Here is a 21,484-nt window from a genome sequence, read left to right on the forward strand (position 1 = left end):
AGAAACTTTAAACCAATAATGTATTTGAAAAGGTCACCAGTTCAACTTGTCTGATTCCAGCAAGTAATACGAGTCCTTTATCACTAATTCGAAGCAACTCCTGCCCAGGCTTCTGTCCTCTTGTTGGGGAATTACAGCTCTGCAAAAATAATACAATCCCAGTAATACCAACTAAACACTATACACATACATCACTTTAAGTTATATTGATCACATACCACATTTGATTACCCTTATTCAAGGTGATAAGAACATATACATTATTATTAAGCTCCCCAGCAACCAGCCTCCTTCTCCTCAGCCTGGCTCTAGCTACTGACTCCACCCTACTGGGCTAAACTAATTACCTCATAGGGGTTACATGCGCATTAGTGATGATGGTACATTCTGTTTAATTGCAAGGACTCTTTCTCCTTCATGCCCCCGTAAAGTTGACTTGCCTAATATGTCTTTTCAGTTTTATGGAAGCAATCTGGGAGTGGTAGAACTTGCCTCCTCAAACATTTGTCATGGATGGGAAACGATCTTATAGCGCTAGAATCAGGTGGGCATGATGAGAAAAGCATTTGTCTGACATTTTAAAAAAATGGATTAAATGACTGCTTGGGGGATGGGTGGGATAAGTTACCTTCCTGTTAAGAAAGGATATTTTCTGGGGGCAAGGATAGGCAGTTCAGAAATAGGGGCTGTGTTAGGGAAGAATGAAAAGCAGGGGGGAAGAAGGCAAGAAGGCTCTGTTTGCTGCCTTGGGGTCCCTGAGCTGGGTGAAAAGGTGGCATAGAAGTGTTTACCATAAAAAAAAAGTTTGTTAAAGAAATCTGCTTTGAGCTAGGAGAGGCAAGCAAAGTGCATGCAGGCAGCTCCCAGCCTATGGAGCAGCCTGGCAAGGCATCCAGACAGAACTGGGAGAAGAAGGGGAGGAGCCAATGCACAGGTGTGGGCTGGGCAGAGTAGGGCAACCTACTAGGTTTCTGAAGCCTGGCAAAACGGTAGGTTCCCCTGACTACCTCTGTGTTTAGAGAAACTTCCTGCCAATCCGATGCCAATCCACTTGATGGGTTTGTGCCACCACAGATTCTTGGCACAGACTGTCCATATCTTTCATCCTGGATTAATTACCTCTCTTAGGCCAAGGAAAAATGAGCACTCTGTTAGTTCTGCTTGTTGAACAAGGCCTGAAAAAATGGAAGCAAAGCATTTAGTGTTGGACCCAACCAGCCTGGTAATAAAGTTTTATTTATTTGTTTATGTTCTTTATAGTTCACCTTTCTCACTGAGACTCAGGGTGGATTATATGGTGTAATTTAATACAGAAGGGTCTTTTTGGCCCACCAAAAAGGATATGCCGAGGACCATGCATGAACAAAAACCATGTAGGATGAGGGGTATAGTAAGGAAGGAATTTCGGTAAGATTGTGTGGGAAAGCTGGCTGGATCCAACCCTTAGATTTCACTAGGGCTGTGGGGTAGATAATAGAAGATGAGCCCAACCCACTGAGTGCAAAACATGGGAATATTGGGAAGGGATTTCTGAATTGCCTGGCCACCGAGGCAGTCTCTGTAGATCCCAATAGTCTCTGGTCAGTGAGGTCTGTTTCCCAGTCAGTTCTGAATTCTCATGAAGCTGCCCTATACTGTATCAGACCATTGGTCCATCAAGGACAGTACTGTCTGCTCAGACTGGCAGTGGCTCCCCATGGTGACAGGCAGAGGCCTTTCACATCACCTATTGCCTCATCCTTTAACCTGGAGATGCTGAGGATTGAACCTCAGACCTTCTGCATGCCAAGCAGAGGCTGTTCCACTGAGCTACAGCCCCTCCTTCTGCAGTCAGTGTAAAGCCTGGCCCACACATTTTTCTTGCACGTTTTAAGAAAACAAATTATAAACATTTCATTCTGCATGTTAGTCAAGAGTCTTTTACAAACTAGGAAATAAATCAAGGCTTGGAAACCAGTTGAAGAAAAACAAGTGGGGGCCCTGGAGTAGAGCAACAACATGTTCTGAAATTTAGAATTGCTTTTCAATATCAAGCAATTTTCTTTTTCTTCCATTAACTTGTGATACAAGGACAGAAACATACAATAAGAGTGATGTGCTGTAAGTTCAAGATTGTGTAGTTCAACCAAGCATAAGAAATTATTTTACCTTTTCGCAGAATGGGAGAGAAAAAAATTGTGAGTATTATGCCTCAGTATTATGCATATTTTCCATGTTCAGCTGGAAGCCAGAAGGTTCAGGAAGATCTTAAGCTGTCCAGTGACAAGCGAGCATGACAGCCTTCCAGCTTCTTCCTTGATTTCCTGCCTATACTATGGTGGAAGCAGAAAGTAGCCTCAATTCCCCATGTATGCCCATGCATCCAAACTCACCCACATGCTTTCCCCCTCCAGTCAGTTTCACATCAGTCATGTGAATACTTTATACTCAGATATAAGACCACCTGGCAGCACATCATTTGTAATGCGCATATGCCATAAGCCACTATATGAACACTGTCTATAAGGTGCTACTGGACCCAAATAAGAACACGGAATCTCCAGCTTTTCTTGAGGCTAATTTAGTCATGCACCCTGTCATATCCTGTGGTGGAACAGTGCTACCTGCCTTGATGTTATGTTCGGCCCTGCAAACCATCAAGGCTGCCAGCAACTGCCCCAGTCTCTCTGCCTGGAGATGCTTGGCTTTCCTGGTCCAGCTGACCCTCAGAAAGGTTTTCTTTCACTTCTTCTTTGGTACACTGCCACCAACTGGTCGTTTTATGAATTACTTGCTGAGAAGGGTTTACTTTCTGCTTTGCCATTCTACAGATCTGCCTAATGCACACATCTCCTGCTATTCAAGGTCTGTATACCATGGGGTTGGCTTGCTTTACTGATTGTCTCCCTTCTCCTGGAACTCATTTTAAATAGCATGTTCAAACAGTGGAGGTATGGAGAACAACAACCAGCATAAAACAATTTATTAAAAGTAAAAAGGGCTTAAATATGTTCTCTATGCAACAACGGATTGAGCAAGGAAAATGTAGACATGTGAGCCTCTTATTTTATTTTTTATTTCATTTCATTTATACCCTGCCTTTCTCCCCAGTGGGAACCCAAAGCAGATTCCATCCTCCTTCTCTCCTTATACATACCCTAGCTGGTCTTGTTAAAAGACAGGCTCCATAAGCTTATAGTGTTCTAAAAGCTTCTCTTTACCTTGGAGTCTTTGAGCAGAACCACAAGTGACAAAAGGCACAGATTGGACACTTGTCTGCTTCCCTCAAGTTTTGATGGGAAATGTAGGCATCCTGGTCTCGCAGCTTCGCTCTCTGACTGCTGTCCAATGGACTTTTCAACTGTCACTTGTCCAACATTCCGCCAAGCTGCCTACATTTCCCATCAAAACTTGAGGGAAGCAGACAAGTGTCCAATCTGTGCCTTTTGTCACTTGTGGTTCTGCTCTTAGTCCAAGGCAGTCAGGCCTTTGTCTGCTCCACGTGGCAATGGTAGCCATCAAGATGGAGCCTAGGTGTAAGAGCTCCTTCCTCCACAGGGAATCGGCCAAAATGGACCTGCAGAATGGAGCCCTCTCCCCCCCCATGCCAATGGATTTTATCTCCTCTGTTTTCCCACCCCTTGTGGGTCAAAGAAACCTTTCCTGAAATCCCCAGGCATCTAGCCCCTCATACGCCTCAAGACTTTGAGTCCCTTCTTAGTGTCAGATTCCAACTAAGGTGTGAACTTCTTTTCCTTCTTTGGCCAGGATGGCAATTAGCATTTCCAAGACTTTGATGGTGGGTACTGTTGGAAATTGCAATGTCTGTGTACTGCAGCAGCAGAAAGGGAAGATGAGCCTTCTATACAGGGGGCAGCAAGGATCACTTAGTTAAGATAGTGAGAGCAGCATCTCTCTTGTTTCCTGGGGGTCATCTCCTTGTCTTGTCTCCTACTGGGCTAAACAGGGCAATATCCTGCTTCTTCTCTCTCCTGCCTTATTCACTCTTCTACAAGATGTAGGCAGATAGCAAGGACACTATCCTGTCGTCACATGGGCATCTGTTCCGTTAAATTTACAGCATATAGCGTCATCGCTGATATCGGCACAGTAACGTTTCTTTGGGTCACCTTGCATTTCTTCGCGCTCCCAGCTGTCCACACCTAAGCGCTCTGTTCCATTCTCTCTAATGGGCGCAGAAGCAGCTCCTCCCCCCCTTTAAAAAAAATTTTTTTTGGCATTTAATTCCGCTATAATGGAATAACGTTAGATAAACATGCCAGTAGCCCAACCCAGAAGGACACTGATAGGTTGCCCTTTTTTCCCGCCCATGGAGTGGCCAGAACATTGGTTGACCCTTTTACTTTTCCAATTTTTAGCGAGGCGTGGTTTTGGGTTAAAATAAAAATTTCTCTAATGGCAATTCAGTCATTTTTACTTGTTTTCTTCAGCAGAAAATTTTCATTGTGTGATGTCGTTATAGTGATATAAGGACATTATTACAAAAAAAAGGGGGGAGTCGTGGGAGAAATGGATTCTGGGATTGAGGAGAGAAAAAAAGGGTGGGCCTATGGTGTGGCGAGGCGAAACACATCGATGTGAGGCATTCACACTGAGCAGCAAAATATCGCAACTATCAAGCACAAAGCAGAAGAGAGAAAATCGCATCAGTGTTGGAATAAGGTGGGTGTTTGCCGGGAAATGGTGCCATTTTCACGCTAAATAGAAGCCCGTGTGACGACGGCCTCTATCTCTCCACTTCACTCTCTAGTATGTATTTCTTAAATAAACTTTTTAGCCTCTTTAATCAGCACAGCGTAACTTCACTGCTCTGTTTGCATTTGGCTAACAGGTACTTGGGTGATACTTGGCAGCAACTGGCTTCCCTATTTTCTTGGAACAGAGATTTTTTAAAAAAACTATGTGAAGTTTTGTCAAGTCCAAGCCCTGAAGTAAAAAAGCATTTCTCTACATACCTAATATAGCCCCTCACCTGTTACATTCATATTATCTTGAGCCACATCCCAAACTGCCAACAAACTGAATATAAGAAAATATATGAATACAGCTAAAGGAGTTGCCACAAACCCAAGTCCAACTCAGGCTTAGGCTGACCTTTCCCTACCCTGAGGTAAAACTTCTCCTCTTTAAGCCTATGAAGCTGTATACTGGGCTGGGAAGCCTCTGGTAGCGCGGTTGATGTTAAGCTTCAACTTTCCTTCTTGTCCCACCCTTAGGAAATATTAAAAATGGTTACCCAGCCAAGTCTTAGTAGGGAACAGATCAGGGGTTTGCACTTCCCTTTAGCAGAAACTGGCACACAAGGCTTGGGGAGGTTCAAAAGGTAACAGAAGGTTTATTTACAGAAGGTTAAAATCAAAAGGCAGGTAGGCAGGTGTTTGAACTGAAGAAACAGAAAGGTTTTTGTACAGAAACTTCACTGGTGTGAGGCACAAAACACTTGGTACAACACTAGGTTGCTGGCTTCTCTCAGAGGTTGACACTGCTTCACAGATGTTACACTTTATATACTCAAACACAAACACAGCACGACTTTCCCTCCTCTCCAGACTTAAGGGTGCTCCACTGAGACAAACCCTTGCTAGATACTGGGCAGGCGTTATAGTTATGAGCTATAACCCTGTTCCTGGCACTGAAGGGGAGACTCCTCTCTCTCTACCCACTTCCTTGGCCCTCCATAATTTCCAGATCTCTTGAGTCTAAGTAGGAATTAGTGCTGGTTTTCCCCACTTTAGACCTAGGACTAACAGTGCTTCACAAACATTGGCCGTTTCCAGATGGCTTACCTGAAGCCGCTCCATGCCGCAATGTTGTGGATCGTGCCGGGGAACACGCGATATTTCGCGTTTTCCCCAGCACGATCCACAACATTGCGGCATGGAGCAGCTTCAGGTAAGCCATCTGGAAACAGCCATTATTTCCTCTCACAGAGGATTCTCTGGCTGACCCTCTCTGGTCTAAAGCCAGGCTCCAACTCCCTTTCACTCTCTTGTTTACTCTCCAACTCCAACCGGCAGCTTCCCCAACATTCCATCTCCAACTGCCATTTCAGGCAGTTGCGGGGGGGCGGGGGGGAAGAGGGAGAACCTGTCAATCATAGCTCACTGACTGGAAATCTCAGCATCTGAAACTGAGTCCGTCACAGGAGTCTTTTAAAATTTTTATTTATTTACGTCATTTATAGCCCTCCTTTCTCATTGGGACTCAAGGTAGATTACACAGTGTAAGTCAGTACAGTCAATACTGAATTATTCATGAGGGCTTTTTACTCTTTTTAGGGGGGCTGTAGGCAGGGATCATTTCGTAGAAAAAGAGCTGGAGGAACTCATTAGCATATGCCACACCCCTTGCCATCACCAGAAGTGTGTCATTAGCATAACTGGTTTGCATATGCCACACCCCCTGACATCACCTATCCTGGCTGTTTTGGACCCAATCCTGGCCATTCAGAGCTAAAATTGGGCCCAAAATGGCAAAAAAGGGCTGAAAATGGCCAAAAAGGGGCCCAAAATGGTCAGGATCGCACTGCTGCTGAGTGGGAGAGTGATCCACCACCCGTCAGAGGCCCGATCTGGGCTGTTTCAGCCCCAATCCAGGCTGAAATGGGCCCCAAATGGCCAAGAGTTAGGAGGGCGGGGCTACCTGACATGACCTCTTTGGGGAACTGCCGGAACTGTGTTCCTGTGCATTCCCCCTCGAAATGAGCCCTGGTTGTAGGGATAGGGAACCATTGGCTTCACTACTATTACTATAAGTATGCTCCTACTGAGTAGTTCCTATGTTGTTTAATATGTCAGTCATGGAACTGCTTGTGCTTTGTGTCAACATTTCTTCAGCTCTGTATTGGATTTCTTCTGGTTTTTAAATCTTTGCAAATTTGCACGTATGTATCCATTATATGTTTATTGGCAGAAGTCCAAATATGAGCATGGTAGGTAAGGTGAAAAGGGAACAACTAGTTTCTCTACACAAGACATCTTACATAAGGACGCTCAAGTGAAAGATCTTACACTTGTTCTTCCATTGTGGATACACATGCACTGCTAGGGAGACAGAGTACACTTGGATATAATACCACACAGAAAGTAAGTCACTTGAGCTTACCTATGTAAGATGTCTTGTGTAGAGAGACGCTAAATGGGGTGACTGAGTTCCCTGAGTGGCAGACTGGCTCAGAACTCTTTGGAAAAGGCTGAGCTGTGGCTTAATGGCCTTCCCCACGCTAGTGATTGACTTACTGGGAAAAGCTGTTGCCCTGAAAACTTGAGTCATAGCTTAAGGCTGTGGATGAGAGGAAACTCTGAGACTTTAGACAAAAGGCATTTAATCAGCATGCTCCTCAGAGCACTCCAGGAGTGAGGCTACTTCTGTGAGACAGGGTCCAAGGAAATCCTTGCTAGATCAGGAGGCCCTGCTTTAATGTCAAGCTGGATAATTTATCTGGCAGTCTGGCTAGAGGGTCTTAGGGTTCAGGGGCCCTTGAGGGGGGTGGCCTTCCTAGCAACAATTGTGCTGTGTGAGGGGGGATCTATGACCTGAGGGCTGTTCTGGTTATAGATCTAGGTCATAACACTGTTTCCCATGTTTTTCAACACTTATGTAAGGACATTAAGTGGGATCTGCCTGTAGCTTTTGGGCTGGGTTTCATCAGAACACTGTTAAGCCTGGCTTTAGGTCTCTGAATAAAGCTGTGGATGCCACCCAGGGGATAGTTTAGGAGCTATGGTCAAGAGATTGAAGGAGAACAAGCAGAATTTGAATCCAGATAAGACAGAAGTGATGCTGGCTGAAAGGCTGATCTTCTTGGTGGTATGTTGTCTACATTGGATGGAGTGCAGCTTTCTTTAGGGAATTTGGCTGGAAATTTGGAAGGACTTTTGGACCTTGCTCTTTTCTTTGACAAACATATAAGAGTGATAGCTAAAAGTCCTTTTTCAAGTGCATATGACCTGCAAACTGCCCCTCTCACCTCAAATCAGTTCATCTGCCCACATTGATCCATGCTTCAGTAACTTCACAGCTTGGCTACTATAATGTGCTCTATGCGGGGCTTCCCTTGAAGATAACCTAGAAATTTCAATTCGTTCAGAATGCAGCACCCAGGAACTAGGTACTGTGATCATACACTGAAAACACTTCACTGGCTGCCCATTTATTTGCAGACCTTTAAAGCCCTTCACGTCCTGGGGTCCATATACTTGAAGGCCCTTCTGTCCCCTTATGACAGAGCCATATTTACTTTGGGTTCCTACAAACAGATGCAGCTAGTGACATATGATCCCAGTCTTTTGCAGTTCCCACTCTTTGGAACAGCCTTCCTGAAAAGGCCAAGTACCCTTTTGACAGGTGTGCAGGACGGAGCTATTTAGAGGAATGACAGCATTTGCAAACTGTTCCTACAATGGTTGTTGGGGGTTTTCCGGGCTGTATTGCCGTGGTCTTGGCATTGTAGTTCCTGACGTTTCGCCAGCAGCTGTGGCTGGCATCTTCAGAGGTGTAGCACCAAAAGGTGTCTTTTGGTGCTACACCTCTGAAGATGCCAGCCACAGCTGCTGGCGAAACGTCAGGAACTACAATGCCAAGACCACGGCAATACAGCCCGGAAAACCCCCAACAACCATCGTTCTCCGGCCATGAAAGCCTTCGACAATACATTGTTCCTACAACATTAGATTGTGCAATGTTTGTATTTTAATCTGCTCTTCCTCCCCCGCCCCCGCCCCTGTGACTCCCTATATTAGAAAGGCATATAAGAATTTTAATTGATCAAGATTGACCTGAAACTAGGGGACACTTATTTACTTCATTTATACCCCACTTTTCTCCCCAAGGGGGTACCCAAAGCAACTGACATCATTTTCCTTTCCTCCATTTTATATTTATAGCACTCCTGTGAGCTGGGTTAGGCTGAGTGTATGACTGGTCCGAGGTCACCCAGAAAGTCTCCGTAGCAGATTGGTGTTTCAAAATCTGGGTTTTCCTAGTATGACACTAACCACTACACCACGCTGGCTTTTAAAACCACCAATCTCCAAGAAAAGTAGTGGCTGGTTTCATTGGCCTTCTGGATATCCACCTAATAGAAGCAAATGTATCCTGTAGCACTAATGGCCAGGGATAGCCTGTAACAGCCACTTCAAGACAATCAATCTCTAAATGTTAGGGAGTTGAATCTATCCCTTAGGAAAGGTTGGAGTCCACCTACTATCTTTCAAAGAGGCTGCTAGAAATCTCATTCTTTTCCAAATTAATAAAAATGAGCCTAAAATGAACTTTATTAATTCCAGTAGTGAGAATGAATTAGAATAACAATGAATGAATGTAATTCATTTATATCCTCTGCATTTTGGTGTAATTGTCTGTAAAGCTGAGACACTTTCTCCTGTGTGTCTGAAATTTGGCAGAGAGAATGACAAGGGTAACAGTGTGCATTATTCTATCTCAGTTGAATGGAAAACAAAGAAATTACAACTAAAAACGTTTAATGAGGAGAATGATAATGTGCAGTAAAAGATACAATAAAAACGAATGAAGCTTTTGAAAGAAAAATTGGGGGAAAATGCATGACCCAGCTTAAAAGAGACAAGCTACAAAAATCTGCAGAGTTCAAACTTCTTTTCTTCTCTTGGATTGCATTTTCCTTCTCTTAAATGGCAGCATCCATCTGCAGGGCTTGGGGGGGGGATCTCTCTGCTGTGAAGAGCTTAGTCAAGATGGGGGGAGGGCTTCCATTTTCCAACAAAAAGTAATTTCTTTTTCTCAGGGAGTGCTGTTCTCTGAGAGGAAACTTCATGCTCCCCAAAATGGTGCCTTTTACTATGAAATTCCCATCTGAAGAAGATTCTGCTCAGTCCTTACCTGGACATTAGGATCCAAGCGTTTCGGTTTAGCTGGTGATCATTTTTATCTTTTTGTGGTGCTCTGCCTCTCTGGCCACGGCATATGGTTGGTGAGTCATGCTTCTAGGAAAAGATTAGAGTTTCAGTGGTTGTTCCTTTGCACCTGATGAGGCTATTATTTGGTCTTTCTCAAATATTGCGCTCTAGGTCACTCTCCAGAAAAACCTTTGTGTCCAGTTGGTGATATCACTTGCCATTCCCCTGAAGTAAGAGTGATGGGATTAGAACTGTTGCCCTTGTGCTGAAACAGCCATATGGTGGCAACCCGGCTGCTCTGCCCCAAGGGTGCTCTTAATCAGCAGACTCCAGAAAATTCAGCTGCTTAATCCTTCTCTTGACTCTTAAATCCATGCTGTGAGGATTAAGAGCAGATTCAGTTACCAGCAAAAGACTGGCTCGAAAGTAATGCCTATGGAAATGGCTCTTTCCTACGAGCAACATCTGTGGAATCGTAAGCAGTGGCTGTGCCCTCATTTGGCCACACTTTGAAATAGTAGAAGACCTCAGAATTTCCACGAACAGTGACAACTACTAAAATATCATTAAATAATGTTCTTTTAAAAATTTTGAAATTTTAAGTCAACAATTGCGATACCTACTTTTGACTCTTCAGAGCAAAACATGATTCATTCCCCCACATCCTAGGGTTGTGAACATCCAGGTGGAGCCTGGAGATCTCCTGGAATTACAACTGGTCTTCAGAGTATTGTGGAGAATATGGCTACTTTGGATGCTGGACTCTATGACATTATACCCCACTGAGGTGCCTCACCTCCCCAAGTCCCACCCTTCCTAGGTTCCACCTCCTCAAATCTCCAGGAATTTTCCAACCATAGTTGGCAACCTGACCACCCCTCCTCCATTCTGATGGTCATTTTGAATGAGATAAGTGTTTGGGGCCCAAAAGCGTTTCTGGTTTATAGGAGTGGGCAGTCTGCTGAGTGGCTAAAATGCACCTCAGAGAACTCAACATTCCCTCTCCGCCCCTCAAGTACAGCAGCGTAAATAGCAGGGAAACTCCAGTCCAGATCTGCAGTCCCAACTGTGCAGCTCATAATTTTGGATGGAGCTGTCTGGTGGCTGCACACAGCAACCTTGCTGAAAAGAGTTCTTGAAGGATGTGGCATCTTAGACTGCAAAGGCTTCGGTTTCCTCCGTCATGGTGGTGATCTCTGATAGCTCTATCGGAACCATTTTTTAGAATTTTAGTTGGCTGTTCTTAACATTTTAGCTGATTCCAACCCTAGACCAATATCAGTTAACTTTCAGTTTCAACCATCTGCTAATCCCTTCAAGTCTCTGACTTCCCTCACCATCCTGCACATGTAACTGCTAATTCTGCTGATTTATGATGGACTTCCTGCATCAACTCTTCCCTTTCCCCCTTACACTTGAAAAGCTCATAGTGTAATTCACTCCACCACACACTCCTTCCCCATATGATTTCCCAGTACAATTTCCCCTCACATATGTATCTGAAAAAGTAGGCTATGCCTTTCTATAGCTCATATTGCAATACATATTACAACTAGTATTTTAGGTAGCACTAGATTTTTATTTTGCTTTGTGTGGCAGGGAAGGTCTAGCAAGGCCCATCACAGCATGGCCAAGAGGGGGCTGACCGGGGGCAAGAACCCTGAAGTTCTGGCCAGAAGCTCAAGGGCAGATCCAAATATTAAGACTGGCCTTAAAAGTAGGTGGTCAGATGCGTCTTAGGGTAGACAGAGGAGAAGAAGGAGCCTGAGAAATCCACCAGCTAACCACTTCCCTGTGAAGCCTCAGGTATATAGCAAGTATACCCAGTCTCCCAATAATCCCTGCTTTAAATCACCTGACCTGGTTGCTGCATGTTTCCTGGGTTCCTAGTTCTACAGAATCCTAACCCTCACAGCCCGCTGTGAACACCATCCTTCAGGTGACCCTACAGACAACAACCCAAGTCACACTAAGACAGACTAACACTGCTACTCCTTTGCAACCTTTCATCACTTACCAGCATTTATTGATCATCAATATGGAGATGGAAAATCATGCTTTGGGTTTAGAGTTCCCAGGTGCCCGCCAGCGGCAGGCAAACTCCTGGGGATTTGCCACCTTGCTTGCTGACCTGGCAGTGGCCGGCAGGAGGTGGCAAGCTCCCAGAGGTTGCTCCCGAATTGGCCCTGCATGGAGCCCAGGAGCGCTCCTGTGGCTGGCTTGACAACATCACTTCTAGGGGGTGAGAACATCGTGCAGGCACTGGAGCACATGTGTGCGCTTTGCATGTGTGTGAAGAAGACCTTGCTGCCAGCACGAGGTAAGTGCTGGGTCCCTCCTTCCCTTCCTAAATGGTTTTCTGAGTTCATGTGATGCTTTTAGTTTCATTTTGCAAATCTCACCAGGGAATGGTTTCAGGGGGCTGCTGGCATAGCACTGATAGAATCGCACCATAGCAATCATCAGAAAGGCGGAGTTTGCCTTTACATTTAAATAATTTTATGCCAATAAAGGTACTGACTGGCTGATTGACATTTAAATAGGAAGGCCTATGAAAGCAGGGGGTAATGAGTAGAGGCGTAGCAAATAGAATACCTGCAGCACAGATTTGCTAGCTGTGGAGCAACTGACTCCGTTCTTGTGCACTGGCAGAGCCTAAGCAGCCTAAGCCTGTGTGTTGGAAAGTGCAATCAAGTCTCGGCCAATTTATGGCAATCTCTCAAGGGGTTTTTTAAGGCAACAGACTAACCGAGGTGGTTTGACATTGCCTGCCCCTGCCTAGCAACCCTGGTCATTCTTGGTGATCTCCCATCCAAGTAGCAACCAGGGTCAACCCTGCTTAGCTTCTGAGACCTGATAAGATCAGGCTAGCTTGGGTCGTCCATAGAGTTACCAGGCCCCACAGAGCCCAAACTGAGATAGAGGAGCTATCTCTAGGGTGTGTACGCTGGAGTGTATGTGTGCGACACAGAAGTAGAGGATCGCACGCAGGGCCAATTTAATAAAAATCAGCCCCCAAACTAGTCTATGGGGCCTTCATTTCCTTGTCGTGCTGGGAATGATGTCATTCCCAGCATAACAAGGAAGTGCTCTGGAGTATGTAGGAGCACACTGGGGGCTTCTGGGCCTGTTCCTACGAAGGAGGTGATCCTGGTGGGGAAGTCTGATGATTTGGAAGGGATTCTCTATCCCTGCTCTTAATGGAACAGTGACTTTGATTATATGTTTCAAAATGAATTCTACATCATCTTCATAACTGTGTGACTACCCTATCTCCTGTAATTTCTCCTGTCACCCTGTATTTACAATTCCTAGCATCTGACTGCTCTGAACACGGGTGTTCTGATTGAGAGCTAGAGTTAGTAAAAGTTGTTAAAAATCATTGGTACATTCTTCATCTATATTGCAACTATAACATCTATGTTAACATTAAACTAAAACCTAAAATAGTATGCCTTTAATAGAAAACATGCATTCATAAAATGAAGCAATTTAGCAGTACAGCATTGGGAGCAGAAGTCCCAGGTATAAGGTTACAGTTGAATCCTTACAGTTTAACAGGTACTTCACAGAATAACTAGATAGACTTTTGGCAAATTTAAAGTGAAATGTTTCCTTGTAGTCAGATTGCCTGGCACATTTGAAAATCTTTTTGAGAGGGGAAAGACCGTTTTTGAACCTGTTTCTCTTTCTTAAAAAAAATACACCCCATTTCTCTTAATCTACCTCTTGCTTAAAAGGTAATACTGTGCTTTAAAAGTGAATTATATGGCTTTTGCTTTATCATTAAAAATCAGTTAGAATTCGCAGAAGGTCTTTATTGTTGTCAAAAAACAAAACAAAACCAGAGACATGGCTTTTTTTGAATGGAAATGAAAGGCATGCCTGACTGAGAAAAAGTAAACACGAGTTTGTGAAAAACACCCAAATAACAAAACTATCATGTCTGCCTGTATTAGATCTCACCTTGCTGTTCAGAAGATCAGTGCAACAGGATTCTCACTAAACACCACTGAAGGCAACAAGAAGCACAGACTTCTCTGGCGGTGGACCAGGTGCTTCATTCCCACCATTGTTTTAGCCACGTAGGATCTGAGCCTGACCCTATTAGGCATAGGCAGCACAAACAGAAACTGCAGGTAGAACTTCAATGAAGTTCCCCAAAGAGGATGGATGAGAATTGCATCCATGACTCCAGTAGCACCCCCTAAAAATGAATCTCAGCGTGCACACCTGAAGAACTCCACCAATCATAGAATCATAGAGATGAAAAGGAACCCAAGAGTTATCTGGTCCAACAATGTGTAATGCACCTTAAGTCTAAGTGAGAAAGGCCGTTTTCACACGGCCAGGAGCCGGGAAGATCGCACGAAACTCACGCCATAAAAGCGTCTTCCTAGCACAATTTCTAAGCATGATCCCATTTAATGGCCCTTTTTCTGACTCATTGGGCCATTAAAGGGGATCGTGCCGGGAGATCATGCTAGGAAGACGCTTCATGCTGTGAGTCTGCACCATCTCCCGGGGCGCGTGTGAAAACAGCCAAAGGTGGACTATAAATAAAATAAAATAACCCCTTGCACAATGCAGAAAATTCACAGCTACCCCCATTCCACCCCCAGTGACCCCTGATCCTTGACCAATCTGACCTGGATGAAAATTCCTTCCTGATCTCCAAGTGGTGATCAGCATTACCCTGGGCACATAAGAAAGGGCCACAAGAGCTACGCACTGGCTCATCCCTTCCTGGCTTCCCTCTTACCATCTGCCTAATATTGCTGACACACATTGCTGACAGCCCATTTAGCCTCTGCTTAAAAATCTCCTGAGGAGAGCCCACCACTTCCTGAGGGTGCCTAATCCACGGAGGAACCACTCTATATGTCAGAAAGTGTCTGGTCCAACCCTCTGCCGCAAAAGAAAACTGTTCTCCATCCTTTCTGTGACAGCTCTTCAAATATTTGAAAATGGCTTTCATTTCACCTCTCAGTTATCTCCTGTTCAGGCTAAACACACCCAGCTCCTTCAAACTTTCCTCATAGTACTTAGTCACCAGATCTGTTACCATCTTTGTAGCCCTTCTTTGGACAAGTTCCAGCTTGTTAACAGCCTTCTTAAACTACAGTGCCCCAAACTGATCTCAGTACTCCAAATGAGGTCTAACCAGAGCAATCACTTCACGTGATCTGGACACTTTATTTCTGTTGATGCAGCCCCAAATTGCATTTGCCCTTTTAGCTACACATCACACACTGTTGTCTTGAGATCAGTTAATGGTCTACTAGATCCTTTTCACATGTACTCCTGCCAAGACAAGTCTCGCCCATCCTATAATTATGCATTTGATTTTTCCTACCTAAATACAGAACTTTACATTTATCTCTGTCGAAATTCATTTTGCTAGTTTTAGCTTAATTTTCCAGCCTGTCAAGATCAGCCTGAATCTCGATTCTGTCTTCTACCCCTCCCGATTTAGTATCATTTGCAAATTTAATGAGTAGCCCTTCATCAATTATTGGAACAGCTTTGGAACTGAAAAAGTACTTGGGTCTCCCATCAGCTAGCTCTGAGTGCCGGGCATGAATAAATCAAACTGAAGTCCAGTGGCACTTTAAAGACTAACAAAATTGATTTTAGCAGAAGCTTTCAGGAGTCACTTCACTGGATGCATGAAGCACACATCTATAGAAGACATAAACACCATCTAGAGGACACTAAATTAGAGTGCCCTCACGAAAGCAACATACCTCTGCAGATAGACTTCAGATCCAGAGACCACAAAGAGCCTACAACTAGACTAAAAACACAAAGGGAATACTCTGGCATGTAAGGAGGGAGGAGGCATTCCTCAGCCAAGTCTTCAGATCATGTGAGGAGGGACCCTGCCCATATGAGAATAGCACCTGTGGCCCTTCCTGGGAAAACATGACTTCCACAGTCCCCCATGCTTTCCTTGGTAATGTCTAGATTACTGCAATGCTTTGTTTGTCGGCTGCCTCTCGGGACTGTTCAAAAGTTTTTGTTTATTCAGCAACAGGAGCTAATTTGCTACTTGGAACTATCACAACTAATTCCACCTCAGCAGCACATCAAGATTTTCACTGGCTGCCCATTTGTTAAAAATTTTGCTCTATAAAGCCCCAGCCAAGGCCAGGAAGGCCCCTCACTCTACAGAATGTGTAGAACTGCTTTGTGCAGAAGGGCATTTTTATAAAGGGAATATGACTGAAGTGTATGAATTTTTAAAGGAAATTTCCATTGCATAATCATTACATATATCAATATTGTTGCATAGTTTTCTAATCTTCTACTCCAGCTTTATTACATTGTTTATTCTACACACAATAGTGTTTTTATTGCATTGTGCTCTGATTTTGTAATATTGTTTTATTGCATTGGATGTATTATAGTGTTATTTTTCTATCCTCTAATTTTGTAATCCAATTTAAACTGTGTTATTCTGTTTTTACTACATTTTAAAAAAATTATGTAATCTGAGTTTCAGTGAAAAAGGCACACTTTTTTATTTTATATTATTTTATTTTAAGTCTGCCTTTCTCACTGAGACTCAAAGCAGATTACACAATGTAAGTCAATGCAATCGATAGAATGAGACATCTAACCAGTTTAAAGGGAATAATTTTTAAAATAAATAAATACAGGAATATGCAATTGCAATTGCCCTCCATGGAAGCAGGCCCTTCTCCCCCGCCCCCCACTTTAGCAATTATTTACTGTTGGCTAACATAGCTGTTCTGGCTCATCGAGAAAGCTAAGAAGTCTGCAGTGGATTGCTGAGTGGATCAGCTGGCTGCACAACAGCTCAGGTCTTACCCATTCATGCATGGTTGGAAATGTGTTTCTGCAAGTAACTAATGCCATGTGCAAGGAATAGATTTCTTAGCAGGGTATTGGTGTTCTTTCTTCATGCATGAATGTTTCCTGCTCAGATGATACCTGGTTTGCATCACAGACATCTGGAACGGTTTCTTTCACAAGAAATAGCAAAGCAACAGAATTTGGAGAGATCGTGATTCACTTTAATTTTCATCTGTGCATCAAACAGCTTTTAACAAACTGCCTGAAGCAAGCAAACACACACACACCCTTCCCCAACCTTTTGGAGAAATCTCACATCTCAAATTTGTGGTATTCAGTGCCACCAACCAGAGTTATAGTAATGGGTTTGGGACAATCCTTGTAGAATTAATCCTCTCTACAAATGAATATAACCGAAACTTAGGAAGCCCTCTGAGTCAGCTGTAAGTCAACACCCATTGTCCTTAAACCCAAATTTAATGATACTGCCCCATTCTTCTTTCTTTTTCTTCATCTTTCTTCTTTCAAGAATCCAAACATTTCCAAATAGTGATGGTCTCTGCTTTGGCTCTTGCATAGTCAAAAAGATGTTTGTTTGTTTACTAATCGGAAGGCAGAGGTTGGCACAACTGCCCTGCATGTACAAGGCTGCAATTTATAGTAGGACACACATGCTGAACCCATGAACACTTGCACACAAAAATGTTTCATGTCTTCAAACTAGGCCAGGACAGAAGTGCACACACTCAGAACTCAAATGCACAAATGCACATCTGGAAGGTGTACAGCCCCTGTGCAGATATGCATTGTGTGAATACGTACATACGCACTCTCACAGCTTATGTGGTCACACACTCACCAGACTCATGGGAACACAAACACAACATCCATGCTTTAGATACACACAAGCTATTTGCCTTTCTGTAGACATCCTTTGAACATGCACACGCACACACGCTCCCACACTCATTAGAATTACCACACCCCTCTTTGATCCAGAAAAAATAGCTCAGCTGCATGCACACAGCCTCCCACAGTCCCTTTGCGCACTCATAGGGAGGCAAACTTGAAGACATTCAGATTATTTCAGTTCCATTTCAAAGGGGGATTTGAAGGCTCTGCTTCTGTCCAAGAGGAATTTGCACCCCAAGATGAGTGTGGCAATGAAGAGGAGCAGCCCAAGGCTAAACAAGACCCACAGGCCTATTGCTGCTTTGCTGCTGTCCAAAGACATCCCCAGGAAATGGACTCCGTCATTCTCTTCTACTTGTTCTGGCAAAGGACCTTGGCCTGGAAGAGCATCTAGAAAAACGTAGACAAGAGGAACAGCTCAAATGTACCTCAGTCTCTTAGTTATTTCTGGACATGTGTGTGCATGTGTGTCAGGACATGCCCAAATTTAAAAGCTTTCAATACCTGCATAAGGTATCCAGGAGTATTCAGGCCAGCCCAAGCTTTCCGTATTTTTCTCATTCTCTTTAATTAGCCAGTTTGTCAGTGGTTGGAAATAGGTCAACAAGGCTTCAGCTGACATGTTGGGCTGTCCTGTGATAAGCTGCATGGCTTCAGGCCATGGCTTGCTGTAGCCTAACTTCAAGGCATTCCTGTGGAAAATAAAATGCATGTTCATGGGTGCATGTGCACATATTCTGACACAGGTGGGATATTTGTACAATGCCACAGGGACATTAACAGTGACTGGCCCAATGAGACCCCCAGTCCACCTAGTCCAGCACTCTGTCTTCCATAACTGCTGCCTAAATGCCTCTGGGAATCTCACAAGCAGGTCAAGGGGCCATCCGCAGCAGGATCTTCTCAGGAATGTTCTACTTCTGACGATGGAGCATGTGATAAACTGGATGTTGGATGAATTGGTAGAATCTCTTTTTCAAACCATCTATTCCAGTGCCTGTGCCAAAGAATTTTGTACGAGAAAATTTCCCCTCTCTTTACCTCGTCCACCCCATAGTTCTATAAACTCGTACAAACCTTTATCTTGTGTTGGAAAGGTGTTTATGGGGTCCCTCTTTAACAGAATTACAAGTGAAGCAAAGATTCACCCAAATTTCACATGCAGTGTCATGTTTAAATCAATAAAGTAAACCCAAACTAAATTTCCTGCCCAGCAGATACCGAGGAGCTGAAACACAACAACAGCAAGCTTAATAATTATTACCAGAAATGTCAATGCCACCTTAATTTGATGAGCATCACCAAAGCTAAAACTCATCTTCCTGATGTTCATCCCCTCAGTAAATGCGTTACCACCTGGAGGATATTCCTAGCCAGGGAAACCAAGCCAGAGCAGAGACAACTTAGAAAGAGGGCCCTCTCCATAATGTTTCCTTGCCTCACCACCCCAGCAGGTGGCTGCAATGTGGGAAGCATCTCACTCCTCTTGCCACTTGTGGTTTGCTTGTTCTGAGCATGACGGACTTAGGTGGAGCGTGCCTGGGTGCTGCGGGATGTAATAGAGACCGTCTTCTAAAACCTAATGAAGTTCTCATGTCTCAAACTGCTGACTTAAAGGGATAGATGATCTAAAGCAGCCAAACTAGAGTCTGTTAGAAAAGCTCCTCACTTACCCTAGAATTGTTCCAGCTTCCTTTGACTGATAGATATCACACTTGTGCAAGGGCCCCACATGGCCAGCAGCTTCACACAGAGCTTGGTGGAACTGGAACTGGATTATGAAACTGACAAAGTATCTGGAAGGAAGATGAGCCACATGAGGAAATGGGATGGAAAGACTACAGCACTTCCCAGCAGGTACAGATGGCATACTTTTGTTCAACATTTCCTCAGTTCTGGTGAGGAGAGCCAGCACAGAATGGCATGGGTGACAATAATCTCCTTACCTGACATAAGGGACATTGGCAGGAATATGGAATTTTGCCCCTGGGTCAAAATCCTCTTCTGATCTGGGTACAGGTGGGCATAAACCTTGGTATTTCAATCTATGTTGAAAGAACAGATCATTAGCTAAGCTGAAAAGCAGGTGAAAGGTGTTTAAGAATCACTTTGCAGAGATGAAAAATCAAAAAGAGTCCAGTAGCACCTTTAAGACTAACCAATTTTATTATAGCATAAGCTTTCGAGAATCAAGTTCTCTTCATCAGATGCCTGATCAGGCATCTGATGAAGGGAACTTGATTCTCGAAAGCTTATGCTATAATAAAATTGGTTAGTCTTAAAGGTGCTACTGGACTCTTTTTGATTTTGCTACTACAGACTAACACGGCTAACTCCTCTGGATCTATTTGCAGAGATGGGCATTGTCATGACATTCTGTAGGAACAAGACAGCTGAATACCTCCTGTTTAGAAGGGACACAAGCCCAGGTGCTTGTGCTCAGACCTAATGGACACTTTGCCCACAAACTCTCATAACTCTCATCTTATTTTCCTTGACTCCAAGAGAATCATACTTTCAGCTCTTCCTTCCTCTTCTATAATTCCTGAAACAGAAATATGCTCTCCAAAATGATGCTCGGAAGTGTAATATTGTCCAAAGTAGTATCTTAAGCAGGGACCTATAGTCCTGTAGCAGGAAGGCAAGCTCTCTCCAAGCTTTCACCCTTGAAACTGCCAAAAAGAAGGTAGCTGTGATGAGGCTTGTCCATATGAACACACAGAGCCGTGCTTGCTGCTTCTACCTTCTCCCTCACACCCTACTCCCATTTTGTACCAGGCTTGGTTCTGGCTTTCAGCTAGGCTCGTACATAAAGGCAGTGAAAACAGCCATGAGAGAATGCAGTTAAAATGCTATATGGCCCTTCCACCAGCTATTCACCTGAGGTTCCACCACTGTTGATTGTACTCATCATCCTTAATGCGCCCGTCAAACACTTTCCACCTCCATTGGTCCATTAGGTAGCCGAAGGGCAGGAAGGCAATCTTATCCAGTGCAATGCTCATCAGGTAGTTAATGTCACTCTCTGGACAGGAAGAGGAGCAGCCAAGTGTTAAGAAGCCAATAGAGCCCTTCACCCCTTCCTTCCTGCTGATCCCCATTTGCCCCTATTCATTCCAGTGGTTCACCCCCAACATTTCTACCCTCAAATTGATACGCTCTAAAATCTTCCCAAGCCAGTGTTAATGAATCATTCACATTTACTTATTTAGGACATTTATTTTCTTTATTTCACTTATGCCCAGGGCTTTTTTCAGCTGGAATGCGGTGGAACGGAGTTCCGGAACTTCTTGAAAATGGTCACATGGCTGGTGGCCCCACCCCCTGATCTCCAGACAGAGGGGAGTTGAGATTGCCCTCCGCTTTCGCTAAGCGGCACAGAAGGCAATCTAAACTCCCCTCTGTCTGGAGATCAGGGGGCGGGGCCACAAGCCATGTGACCATTTTCTCCGAGGGCAACCCACTGAGTTCCACCACCTCTTTTCCCAGAAAAAAGCCCTGCTTATGCCCCACCTTTCTCCCCGCTGGGGACCCCAAATGGCTTCTATTTTCTCCTCTGTTCCATTTCATCCGCATGTCAACCTGCTGAAGTAGGTTAAGCTGAGAATGTATGACTGGCCCAAGGTTCACCCAGCAAGCTTCTATGGCAGGGTGGAGATTTGAACTTAAGAGCCTCCAGAGTCCCAGTTTGACACTCCAAGCACTAGATCACAATATACCACACCCATCCACTACTTTACAATGATAGCTTACAATAAAATGCCAAAAGGCATCAAAAATTACCATGAAACATATCACAAGACTGACGAACAGCTAATCAATCTACATCTGTGATAGCTTTGTTTTGCTTTAACTCAAGCAAATTTGAAAAGCCTGAG

At 44.1% G+C, this 21,484-nt stretch overlaps 1 protein-coding gene across 1 annotated transcript in view; it reads right to left on the minus strand.

Moving 5' to 3' along the window:
- Nucleotides 1-16,902: 16,902 nt before the first annotated feature.
- The window catches only part of ACE (angiotensin I converting enzyme), an 80,637-nt gene continuing 76,055 nt past the window's right edge, over nt 16,903-21,484 (minus strand). The window contains exons 21-25 of the mRNA XM_054995357.1: nt 20,487-20,631; nt 19,553-19,651; nt 19,280-19,402; nt 18,111-18,298; nt 16,903-17,996 (exon numbers count right to left, since the gene is read on the minus strand). Coding sequence (XP_054851332.1) covers nt 17,776-17,996; nt 18,111-18,298; nt 19,280-19,402; nt 19,553-19,651; nt 20,487-20,631 — 776 coding nt within the window. The 3' untranslated portion in view covers nt 16,903-17,775. The remainder of the gene's footprint in view (nt 17,997-18,110; nt 18,299-19,279; nt 19,403-19,552; nt 19,652-20,486; nt 20,632-21,484) is intronic.

Source organism: Eublepharis macularius, chromosome 12, assembly GCF_028583425.1.
Source record: "Eublepharis macularius isolate TG4126 chromosome 12, MPM_Emac_v1.0, whole genome shotgun sequence".
Classification (NCBI taxonomy): domain Eukaryota; kingdom Metazoa; phylum Chordata; class Lepidosauria; order Squamata; family Eublepharidae; genus Eublepharis; species Eublepharis macularius.